The sequence below is a fragment of the Bos mutus genome, chromosome 20 (genome assembly GCF_027580195.1).
Source record: "Bos mutus isolate GX-2022 chromosome 20, NWIPB_WYAK_1.1, whole genome shotgun sequence".
Classification (NCBI taxonomy): Eukaryota; Metazoa; Chordata; class Mammalia; order Artiodactyla; family Bovidae; genus Bos; species Bos mutus.
In genome coordinates, this window is record NC_091636.1 from 28,356,381 (window position 1) to 28,369,379 (window position 12,999).

The 12,999-nt window shown below is 43.0% G+C and overlaps 1 protein-coding gene across 1 annotated transcript in view; it reads left to right on the forward strand.

The window, feature by feature from the left end:
- Nucleotides 1-12,999, forward strand: part of MCCC2 (methylcrotonyl-CoA carboxylase subunit 2) — a 78,444-nt gene that overhangs the window by 38,825 nt on the left and 26,620 nt on the right. The window contains exon 7 of the mRNA XM_005889342.3: nt 2,897-3,010. Within this exon, the coding sequence (XP_005889404.2) occupies nt 2,897-3,010 (114 nt within the window). The remainder of the gene's footprint in view (nt 1-2,896; nt 3,011-12,999) is intronic.

Sequence of the window (12,999 nt, forward strand, 5' to 3'; positions counted from 1 at the left end):
GTGTTTTCCAACAAGTTGGCTCTTGGCATCAGATGGTCAAAATATTGGAGCTTCAGCTTCAGCATCAGTCCTTCCAATGAATAGTCAGGGTTGATTTCCTTTAGGATTGACTGGTTTGATCACCTTGCTGTCCAAGGTGTCTCAAGAGTCTTCTCCAACACCACAGTTCAAAAGCATCAATTCTTTGGCATTCAGCTTTCTTCACAGTCCAACTCTCACATCCACACATGACCACTGGAAAAACCATAGCCTTGACTAGATGGACCTTTGTTGGCAAAGTAATATCCCTGCTTTTCAATATGCTATCTAGGTTGGTCATAACTTTCCTTCAGAGGAGTAAGTGTCTTTTAATTTCATGGCTGCAACCACCATCTGCAGTGATTTTGGAGCCCCAAAAAATAAAGTCTGACACTGTTTCCACTGTTTCCCCATCTATTTCCCATGAAGTGATGGGACCAGATGCCATGATCTTAGTTATATGTATACATATATCTCCTTCTTCTTGGCCTCCCTCCCACACCTCCCGTCCCACTTCTCTAGGTCGTCACAGAGCTCAGCTGAGCTCCCTGTGCTATGCAGCAGCTTCCCACTAGCTTTTTTAATACCATTTTACGCATGGGTAATGTACGTATGTTGATGCTACTCTATCAATTCGTCCCGCCCTCCCCTCTCCTCCACCCCCCATGTCTGTTTTATCTGCATTTCTATTCCTTCCCTGCAAAGAAGTTTATTAGTACCATTTGCCTCAGATTTTTAAAGAATTTATTTATCTACAATATCCCTTTCAAAATATCGTATTGATAGACCTGTTGGTTATTTGCATGTATTTGCTATTACAAACATTGCTATGATGAATATTTCTTTGTACTCATGGGCAAGAGTTTTTCTAGCCATAGATATTTTAAAACAAACTTCTGCAGGGAGGTGGGGCAGGGGCAGGGGGAGAAATAGGTGAGGGAGATTAAGAGGTGCAAACTTCCAGTTGTAAAATGAGTCATGGGTATGAAATGTACAGTGTGTGGAATATAGTCAGGAATTATGTGCTATCTTTATATGGTGACAGACTGTGGCTGGACTTATTGTGGTGATCATTTTGACATGTATAGTGATATCAAATCCCTCTGTCATATTACAGTAACTAACATAGTGTTTAGGTTGATTATACTTCAAAACCAACCAACCAAACAAACAAACCCATAGAAAAAGAGATCAGATTTATAGTTACCAGAGACGAGGGATTGGGCAGAAAGGGAACTGGATGACAGTGGTCAAAAAGTACAAACTTATAAGATAAATAAGTAATGTGATATAATGTGCAATATGAATAATATAATTAAGGCTATTCTATGTTATGTGTGAAAGCTGTTCAGAGTAAATCCTAAGAGGTTTTTTCATCATAAGAAAAACATTTTTCTTCCATTTTAAAAATTTCAGGGGTTTCCCTGGCAGTCCATGGCTCAGACTCCATGCTTCCATTGCAGGGGTCATGGGTTTGATTCCTGGTCAGGGAACTAAGAATGCCATACACGGCATGGTGCAGCAAAAAACAAAGTTATATCTAAATGGGATGGTGGGTATTTTCTAAAGCTACTAAGATAATCTTTGATGATCCATGTAAGTCAAATCATTATGCTGTACACCTTAAACTTAGGCAGCACTGTATGTCAATTATATTCCAATAAAACGGAAAGAAAAAGACTTCTCAGTGACTGATAAGCAAACAAGCAAAAGAGTAAGTGATAAACATTTCTGTTATATATTGACAAATGTTACAGGTAGTTTTAATAACATTACATGAAATAGGAGAAAATGCCTTTTGTGACAGCCATCTAAATAGAAGGCAGCGCATGAGTTAACATGACAGCCATCTACATAGAAAATGTTAACTCATGTTGCCTTTTGCTTTTGGATTAATAATAGTGTGGCTTTTTTCTTTTCCAAAGTAGGTATTTATATGACTAGAAGGAAAACTGATGGAATATTGGAATTAGTAAAACTACTTTCATATGGTAATTTAAGAAAATATTCACTACATACTTCTCTTATTTTTCTTCGTGGTAGTATTTATTCCTATCTAGGACTAATCAGCAAAATCTATATTTATTATTTGTATCATACTAATCTCTAAGCAAGAATTTTTTAAAAACTTTTATCATGGAAAATTTCAAGCACCCACAAAAGTAGAAAAATAGTACTGTGAACCCTCAAGTATGCATCACCCAGCTTCCACACAACTGACTTTCTTTTGAGCAAGATTTTCAATTGTGATGCTAACATTAGTTTTATATTTAGAAAGTCTTATATTCAGGGTAACACAAAATTAACATTGCTCATTTGGAGAATTATTTCAGTATTCCTATGAGGTAAGTGGCAATTGTTTAGAGAACTTATTATTGCTATTATTAGATATAAAAGTTGTCCTTTTAATATAATTTTGCTAATTTATGGGTTGATTGTGAGTTTCTTCTCTCCATTAGTTGCTCAGTGTAATGGTGTGTTTGGCCAGTCTTCCATTTGACAGGGAGGTTGTCCACAAGCTTTGTAGAAGTGTGACCTAAGCCCTTCAAAATGTTTTGATACAAAAGTTAGGTAACAGTTCTAAACGCTCAGAGAACTTCATTTTAAAAATGAAACACAAGGAGTTCCCTGGTCACCTAGTGGTTAAGATTCCAAGCTTTTCTGCCATGACCTGGGTTTAATCCCTGGTCAGGAACTGAGATCCTGCAAGCCACACAGCGTAGACAAAAACCCAAAAAACCAAAAGATAAAAACAAAGACAACATAGGGACAAGCTAGTAACATGCCCTGGTACTGTTTGTGGAACTGTATATCCAGAGACTGTGTAATTCACTGTTCGAGCTGTACTGCATGAGTTTCCTGTGTGCTTGGATTCCAGATAGCAGTGGTCATGGGCTCCTGCACAGCAGGAGGAGCTTACGTGCCTGCAATGGCTGATGAAAACATCATCGTCCGCAAGCAGGGTACCATTTTCTTGGGTGGACCTCCCTTGGTAAGAACCTGCCTGTTCGTTTCTTTTTGGTAAGAACATTTGCTTGCTTGCTTGAAGTAAAATATACCATTCTGACCATGTTTAAGTATACAGTGCTCTGGCATTAAGTATAGTCACTTTGTTGTACAGCTGTCACTACCGTCCATCTCCCGAACGTTCTCATCTTCCCCAGCTGAAACTCTGTGCCTATTAAACACTAACTCCCTATTCCCTGCCTTCTTCACTACCCCAGAAACCATGATTCTACTTTGTCTATGAATTTGACTACTTTCGGAACCTCATTTAAATGGATCCTATAATATCTGTCCTTCTGTGTTTGCCATATTTCACTTAGGAAAATGCCCTCAAGATTTGTCCATGTTGTAACATGTGTCAGAATTTCCTTCCTTTTAAAGGCTGAATAATATTCCAGTGTACATGTATATACCACATTTTGTCTGTTTATCCTTCAATAGACTTCTGGGTTGCTTCCACTTTGGGGCTGTTTGGAATAATGCTGCTGTGACCATGTGCAAATGTCTGTGTGAGTCCCTGCTTTCATTTCTTCTTCTTTCATTTCTTATATGTTCAGAAGTGGGATTGCTGAGCCATGTGGTAACTCTGTATCTAAATTTTTGAGGAATTACTTCATTCCTCTTTATAGCTGAGTGATATTTCATTGTATGGATAGGCTGTATTTTGTTTATGCATTTATTGGTTGATAGACATTTGGGTTGTTTCCACTGTCAAAGGTACTAAAACATAAAACATTTTCCTTTCTTCTGTGATCTGTCTAGCAGTTGTGTTTTTATTCGCTGTTTCATGATGTTGCACCCCCCACCGCCGCCCCAGGCATCTCTGCTTCCCATGGGCCCACTATGACCCCAAAGTTGTGCCATCTCCATGTGGGCATCTCTGCTTCCCATGGGCCCACTATGACCCCAAAGTTGTGCCATCTCCATGTGAAAATGTGCTTGGTACCCGGGTGGAGATGGGCAAAAGGCTAGCCCTTAGCCCCCCTCCTCTCCTCAAGTGGCCTGTTGGTGAGCACATCTCAGCACTGCCTAGCCCAGGTCTGTGATGGGCTACCATGATCCTCCCAGAGACACCATGGGGTGCACGCCTGACCTATGACCCTGCTCCTGAGCCAGAGCCCCACTGGGGACAAATGGAACAGTCGCTGGTCAGGGGCAGGGAAGAGAAGGTAGGGCAAGACCCAGGGCACAGGCGCCAGTCAGCCAGGAAGCAGGGAGCAGAGGGGAGGAGGACTGCACAAGAGCAGAGGCTGTAAACCTTAACACATATGCTCCATTGTCCCATCAGACTTCATTACAGAAAACAGCTTCAGAGATAAAATTGTTTAGACTTGCACCAGGGTAACCAGTGAGCATTAAACTCCGAGCACAGGACTCTTCTGAGAGTGGGACCCTGTGTACCCTCACTGGCCACCTGCCTGTAAAGTAGGCACTGGGGACTGGATTATGTTATCCCTGGTTTTTCCTTACTTCCCATTTGACCATCTCCATTACTGAGTGCCGTGTCCAGCAGGGCAGGTGAGAAAGACTTGCGACAGGTGCGGCCGTGTAATGAAAAGACAGACACATCATTTGGCAAGCGGGGAATCGGGGGTCCTCCTGCTCCCCATGGCAGGAAGACAAAATGGCTCCTTTCAGCCCGCACTTTTATTGGTAGAAGTCACATGAGATCATTAGGGAATAGCTATACTGGGGAGTTTGATCAGCGCACCATAATGAGGGAGTCAAGTTAAAGCTTTGCTTTTGATCAGGAGTGACTTGTTTGGTTTCCATGGGGACGGACGCAGTGGCAGGCAGTGAAGCGGAGCAGGGAGCACGTTCTGCCCCAAGTATGTCTGGTCGGCGTGCTTATTAGGACAATCACGAGGGCGCAGTTTGCCACACCCTCGAGTCGTGGGGCAGGTTCTGGTCTCTGCTCTGCCAGGCTGCAGCATCTCCCCCTTTTTGTTTTGATTGCAAGACTATCATGGTCAGTCCAGAATAATAATATAGGGCTCTTTCTGTGTTAAATTTGGGGGTACCCCGATAGGATCTGGGAACCAATGGGAATCGTTGGTCCAAACTGTAGGGGAAGTGTCAGTCCACGTTAAGGGTCTAGCTAATGGAGGGTCTGGAACATAAGTCCAATACAAATCGGCATCTGCCCCAGTTACTGGAGAAGGCGATGGCACCCCACTCCAGTACTTTTGCCTGGAAAATCCCATGGACGGAGGAGCCTGGTGGGCTGCAGTCCGTGGGGTCGCTAAGGGTCAGACACGACTGAGCGACTTCACTTTCACTTTTCACTTTCATGCATTGGAGAAGGAAATGGCAACCCACTCCAGTGTTCTTGCCTGGAGAATCCCAGGGACGGGAAGCCTGGTGGGCTGCCGTCTATGGGGTCACACAGAGTCACGACTGAAGTGACTTAGCAGCAGCAGCCCCAGTTACAGCACAGGAGACCAATGCCACCATAGCCAGCAGCATGGTCTCGGGAGCCTTAGTCAGGTGTTTGAGTGTGCAAGAGCATCTGTTCACTCTTTTGACTGCGGCTCTTCAGTTGTCCGCAAGTCATAGGAGGTGCCTGAGGAGTGCGTGGTTGTCCTTCTTGCTTGGGGCGGTGGTGGGGGGGGCAGGGCTCAGGGCGCAGTCCGCCAGGTGCAGCCTCTGGACTTTCTGTGTCACCATCGCCATGCTCACTGTGGGATTCCACATCTCCCGTGGTGCAAATGGGGGATCCATGGTAAAGCTTGATGCACCTGCTTCGTATCTAACCAGGGCCTTGACCTGTTGAGACACAACCATATCCTCCTCCCCACGTTAGTAGGGGGGTTGGTCCTTTCCATGGACTACCTTCTGGCACCTTCCACCAGACCTGTGGGTATCACACTGAAGGAGTATGTGAATGGTGTTTCTCATGTGGGGTTGATTTTTGGTCATCTGTTGTGAAAAAATTTAAGGTTAGGAGAGCTAGACGCAGATGTGCAGGTGGAGATTTCCCTGCTAGTCCCCCTTTCTGTTTTAAAAGTTGACTTTTAAGAGCATAGTGTGCTCATTCAACAATAACTTGGCCAGTTGGATTATGTGGGATGCCTGTAGAATGACTAATAGGCCAGAGAGAGCAACAGGCTGTAAAAGCTTTACGGGTGTAAGTTGGCCCGTTGTCAGTTTTAAGTTTCTTTGGGATGCCCATATGAGCGGAAGCAGTTAATAAATGGCATTGGGCATGAATGGTGGTTTCACCGGGATGAGCAGAACCCAAAGCATATGAGAATAAGTATCAGTAGAAACACGAAGGTAGCTAAGGTGTCCAAACTCAGGAAAATGGGTTACATCCTTCTGCCAAATTTCATTTGGAGTAACCCCTGGAGGGTTAACTCCAGGTGATGGAGGTTGGTAAGCACTGACTTGTTAACAGGAAGGACAGGCTTGAATAATTTGTGTTGCTTGGGATTTAGTAACGTTAAACTGATGTCTAAGGGAATGGCAGATTGATAAAGAAGTTGATGAAACTGGTAAGCCTGCTTAAAAATGGGCATCATTAGAAGGTCAGCCTGAGAATTGCCAAGGGTGAGAGGCCCCAGGAGAGGGGAGTGAGCTTGAATATGTGTAATAAAGAAAGGAAAGGAATGGGAGCGAATGGCTTTTTGAAGTTGGAGAAATAGGAGGAATAAGTCCTCAGAATTAACATGTTTAATTTTTGTAGTCTCAGTAGACTTGGTCATTCCAACCACATAGGCAGAGTCACTAACAATATTAATAGAGGTCTTTAGAAACAAGTACTGTAATTTCTGTTACTAGGTCCACCCGCTGAGCCGAGGTGTGGGGAGTTACTAGAGTTTCTCACTCCTCAGGGTCAGTAATGCCTGCTTTGCCATTGTTAGAGCCATCTGTAAAATAAGTAGGAGCACCTGGGATAGGCGTGGCCTTGGTGACTCTGGGCCACACAAAGGGAGTTAGGGAAATAAATTGTAATAATTTATGTGCAGGAGGGTGATTGTCTAAAATGCCCACAAAAGCAGTGAGGGCAACCTGCCATGATAAGCAAGTCTGTCAAAGATGCTGTTGTTGAGTTTTGTCAAATGGAACATGAGTAGTTTGAGGATCAAAGCCAGTTAACTGGCAGGTATGCTTTCTTTCTTGTATAATTAAATTAGACACAAGGGTAAGGTACGTCATCTGAGTTTTGCCCTCCTGAGAATGTGCCAACAGCCATTCTATGATGCCAAAGGTGGGCTGTTCTTGAAATAGAACTCCTGTAGGGGCTTCTGAAGAAGCTACGACAATGAAGAGAATAAGATGATCATCATGAATATGATTAAGTTGAGCATTTTGAATGGCAATATTTACTATATCGAGTTCCTTTTTAGCTTGTGGCGTCAGAGTCTGAGGAGAAGAAAGGGCTGAGTCCCCTTTAAGGGTCTCAAAGAGGTGTGTAAGTGAACTGGTAGGAGTGCACAAAGCAGGGCACAACCAATGAATATCTCCTAAAAGCTTCTGAAAATCATTGAATGTTTTGAGATTGTCGCATCTAATGGATACCTTTTGGGGTATAATGGTATGTTCTGAAACCCAATAACCTAAATAGGAAAAGGGAGCTGTTTTTTAAATTTTTGGGGGGGCTACATGTAGTCCCCATCATTTAAGATCGTGTTGAACTTGGTGAAAAAGTGGGTTTAGGAGAGACTTCCGGGGCAGCTAAGAGTATGTCATCCATATAGTGAATGATGGAGGCTTGAGGACAGAGGGATTGAGCTCCCTCCAGAGTGCTAGCCACGTATTGTTGCCATAGCGTCATCATCCCCTGAGGCAACATTTTCTATTGGTACCATTTCATGGGGGCTGGTTGGTTAATACTAGGTACTGAAAAGGCAAATTTTTCTTTGTCTTGTGGAGCTAAGAGGATTGTATAAAAACAGTCTTTAAGATCCAGATCTACAATTGGCCAATCTTGAGGTATGGCCAAAGGGGATGAGTCCGGGCTGCAAGGCCTCCATGGGTTGCATTACAGCATTAATAGCTCGAAGATCATGAAGCAGCCTCCATTTGCCTGATGTTTTTAGGGACTGTGAAAACTGGAGTATTCCAAGGACTAGTACTTTCCTCTGTGTCCTGCTTGAAACTGTTCTTCTACCAAGGCTTGTAAATGCGCAAGTTTCTCCTTTGCCAGAGGCCATTGATCCACCCAAACAGGTTTAGATGTCAGCCACGTTAGAGGTGTGGCATGTGGTGGCGGAGAAATGTCAGTGACCTTCATTAAAAATTTTTATATAGTAGCTCTTTTCTTTCCAGTTTGGGTTGAATAGGTAAAGGAGAAGGATCTCCCTGTAAATTTTTTCCTAGCCCTTTTCTCTGTTGTTACCCCATTCTCATCATCATATGATCTGCCTTTCCCTTGTTGGAGAGAACTAGGTGCCATTGGGCAAGTCGTTTGTCGGGCCCTAGGCAAAGAAGAATTGCTGAACTCTGAGCAAGTTGTTGGGATTCTTCCAAACCTGAGATTTTTTCCTGGGGTTCAGTCAAGGGCCAGTCATCTGGCCATTGATAAGAAATAATGATGGAAAAGTCAGCTCCAGTATCTAAGAGATTAGATAAGGTTTTTCCTTGAATTTTAACCTTACAAGTGGGCCGATCTGAGAGTATTTGTTGAGTAAAGCACACTACTTGATCACCAGTGCTCCCAAATCCTTGTTTTCCTCTGGTGATAGGATTATAATTGTTAGGGGCATGGTAAGGCAAGAGAAGGAGCTGAGCAGTTCGTTGACCTTGCAGAATGACATGGGATGAGCAGGAAAGAGCCATTACTTTAATTTCTCCCAAGTAGTCTAGGTCAATAAGGCCAGGAAGAATTTGGAGGCCCTTGGGAGTAAGGCCACTTCTGCCCAGAATGAGTCCTATAGTCCCCAGTGGAATGGGGCCTCAGATCCCAGTAGGGATTGCTGCAGGGGGTCTGATTCATTAATCTGAACAGTTACTCTGGTTGGGAGGTCCAATGCAGCACTTCCGCTGGCAGCAGCTGGGAGGCTGGAGATAGGCTGCAGGGTGTGCTGGAGATCTTCACCAGCTGTGTCCCATCATTTGTGGGGCCTGGGGCTGGCCCCGTTGGCTGTTTCCTGGCTTTAAAGGGGAACCATTCTTATGAAATTCTGATCTGTGGTGATTAGCCCAGTGATTGCCTTTCTGGCATTGAGGACACAGTCCCGGTGTTTTATTGTTACAAGTGGGTGGAGGTATTGTAATACCTGTTTTAGATCGGGAACAGCAATCCTTTTTCATATGTCCAGGCTTTTCACATTGAAAACATTTGGCAGGGGAAGAGCTAAAATTATTTTTAAAGGCAGCACAAATTGCTTGAGCTAGCACGGTTTGTTTGTGAGCCTGTGTACCAATATTCTGACACGCTCGAACAAAATCTGCAAGGCTGACATTTTGATGAAGAGGGTTAAGGGCAGCCTTGCAATCTTCATTGGCATTTTCATAGGCTAATTGTTTTAACAAAATGTCCTCCACCGTAGGACTATTAATTTGACAGTGGAGAGCAGATGAGAGCCAGTCTACAAGTTCAGTGAGTCGTCTCCAGGTCTCTGTAAAATTTTGACGGATGAACCGGTAGGCTTGTCAGGGTCTGATGCTGTCTGCCACGCCCTTCGGCAACATTTGGTGACCTGTTGATACGCTTCCACCACTGTACCTTCATAAGTCAGTTGGGCTGTTGGACTGGTATGTTGCCCTGTGCCTATGAGCATTTCAAAAGTAAGATTATGTCCAGTGGCCAAATTGGTATGGGCTTGCTCTTGGCACAACTCAGTATAAGAGGCAAAAAATTGTAAATATCGGGGACCACTTAAAGCTGCTTTGGCTAACATTTTAACATTGTAAGGAGAACTTCTTCCAGGGAAACAAATTTCCAACAGTTCCTGTGTTAAGGGGAATTAACCCCATTCAACCTAACACTAGATTTTAGTTCCTTTAAAACACTGATGTCAAAAGTTTCATGGGTTGCAATAACCTGAGTGGGATTATTGGCGTCGGGTCTGTAATTAATAGGGAAAGCAAGATGGTCCTCAATGTTTAAAGCACACGTATGAAGGGTGGAGGCCATGGCAGGCTGAAATTGAGTCAGCGACTTATCCTCCCAAGACATTTCTAGATCCAGTGGAGGTGGCAGTGGTGGAAAATCATCCTCAAGTTTAGGTGGCAAAGGGGTGGAAGGGTAAACAAGAGTTGCTTCTGGGGACACCGCCTTCTGGCATGATTTCTCAGTCTGAAAAGGGTATAGGACCGAGCACACTAGCCCCAGGTTGCAAATACCATCACGAGTATGCGATCCCCTCTCCTGTGTGCTGGTTTCAAATTCTCTCCCACTCAATCCCAATTTTCAATATCTAGAGTGCCTTCTTCCAGAAACCAAGGATTATATTTAACCACCTCTGACTTCCCTGGTGGCTCAGACGGTAAAGCGTCTGCCTACAATGTGGGAGACCGGGGTTCAATCCCTGGGTTGGGCAGATCTCTTGGAGAAGGAAATGGCACCCCGTTCCAGTATTTTTGCCTGGAAAATCCCATGGACAGAGAAGCCTGGTAGACTACAGTCCATGGGGTTGCAAAGGGTCAGACACGACTGAGTGACTTCACTTTCACTTTCACTTAGCAGTCTCTGGAGGAGGTGCCTCAAAAGCTGGAGATAATGTTTCTCAGCTTTATTCAAATCATTCCCCATTGTTACCCTGACTTTGTAAGACAACAAGGGACTTTCCACCCTTAGAGTCTGAGGGCCTGGCCATGATCCAGGCGCCTCACTTTCACTTTTTTCTTCACTTTCACGTCTTCACTTTCTTCACGTCTTCACTTCACTTTTTCTTCACTTTTTTCTTCACGTCTTCACTTCAGTTTTTTCCCTCGGGGGAATTCTTCCCAATTTCAGGTCCCTGTTTGGGCGCCACCTGCCACGTCCAGCACAACGGGTGAGAAAGTCCTGAAACGGGGGCTGGCGCATAGTGAAAAGTCAGACACATAATTGGGCAAGCAGGGAATCAGGGGGTCCTCCTGCTCCCCATGGCAGGAAGACAAAATGTCTCCTTTCAGCCCGCACTTTTATTGGTAGAAGTCACATGAGATCATTAGGGAATAGCTATACTGGGGAGTTTGATCAGCACACCATAAAGAGGGAGTCAAGTTAAGGCTCTGCTGTTGATCAGGAACATCTTGTTTTGTTTCCATGGGGACTGACTCAGGGGCAGGCAGTGAAGCGGAGCAGCGAGCACATCCTGCCCCAAGTATGTGCATTTGGTATGCTTACTAGGACAATCACGAGGGCGCAGTTTGCTGCACCCTTGATTCATGGGGCAGTTTCTGGTCTGTGCTCCACCAGGCTGCAACAGCGAGTTTCAGGAAAGCAGCGGTCACCCTGCAGTGTTTATGCCACGTTATGTTGATCCTAGATTTCAGAGGGATAAACAGAGGGTGGGTAAAGACACAGATAGTTAGTACAAATTACAAGGAAACGTCCCACTGTGTATGTATAATCCAAGAATATTAAAGAGGTAAACAGAATAATGCCAAGGAAATTCTAAAGGTACAGTAAACCTACAGTGGAGTATTATTCAGCCGTAAAAAGGAATGAAGTTCTGACACATCCTACAACATGGATACACCTTGAAAACACTGAGCCAGACACAAAAGGACGAATATTGTATGGTTCCATTTCTATGAAATATGTAGAATAGGCAGATTCATAGAGACAGAAGGTAGGTTAGCGGTTGCCAGGGTCTAGGGTGGGGGTGTGTGGGTAGGAATGCTTCTTTTGAGAGTGATGGAAGGTTCTGAGATTGGGTGGTGGTGGGGATTACACAACCTTGTTAATATGATAAAGAACACTGAATTGTATTCTTTTAAATGGCGAATTTTCTGGTACATGAATTATATCTTACAAAGGAAGTTTATTGCTTCAAAAGTTTATCTTGGTTTTAGAATACTAACACAAGTTTATTAAAAAGAGTATGTTAAAAGATCTTATGCTTCATGTTAATTTTCAATAACTTTTTTATGGAGGATCAGGTAAGCCTGAAAAACTACCATTTCAGATGTAGTAAAAGTCTCAAGGCTTCATTCCAAAAGCCTGCAGAATAATACTAAATATTATTCTTTAATATCTCTCTAGCTATATTCATAGCGATTGTTGGTTAATTTACTATGTATAGTAAATTTTCCTGGGTAGTCTTGTTTATTTTTTATTAGAGAATGAGTACAGATATGACTAGAATTTAAAACATCTTTTTGGGAATAAGGCATTATCATAATATGGATATAATGCTGTTTTTGAGAGAGGATTTTGTCAGCATCAACATCACAGTGTCTGTTCAGTGGATTCAGATTTAACTTATACCTTGGAAAAAAGCAACATGGCCACTGAAGTCTGCAGTTCTGTTAGAGAACTGAACCCTGTTCCGTAGTCTGCCATCAAAAGGCCATGTTTATAGGTAGAAAAAAAGCAGCAGCAGCCTCAGCTGTTGGAGAATTCTAAATTTTGATGCTTGTTTTACTGAAAATTGAGAAAAGGCTTTGCAGACAAGGTTTTGAAGGAGCTGTTTTGTTGTCCTATCTTCTATTGTCCAAGCTTATTATTTAATAGAATGAGCTATTTTCTTTTTCTCTTAAACTTTTATCAAATTTTTATATATGTCACAGTTTCAGTCATGTGTAAGTGTTTCAGTAAATATTAACTGATGACAAATTTTATTTTTTCATCTGGTATTAGTTCCCTGAAAATGAATATCATTTATCAGCTATTTATTAGTTTTTAAATATCCAGACACCTTTGTAACTAGTTATTGTCTGGACTGAATGTTATTTTACACTGAATTTTTTGGGAAGAAGAGAATCAAGAATTTAGTTCTGGGGGTGGAATATTTGGAGGTAAAAAATTTAATTACTTCTCCCTGTAGAATAATATTTAAGACAGAGCTTTTGATGTAGTGAATAAGTCATTCCTATGCT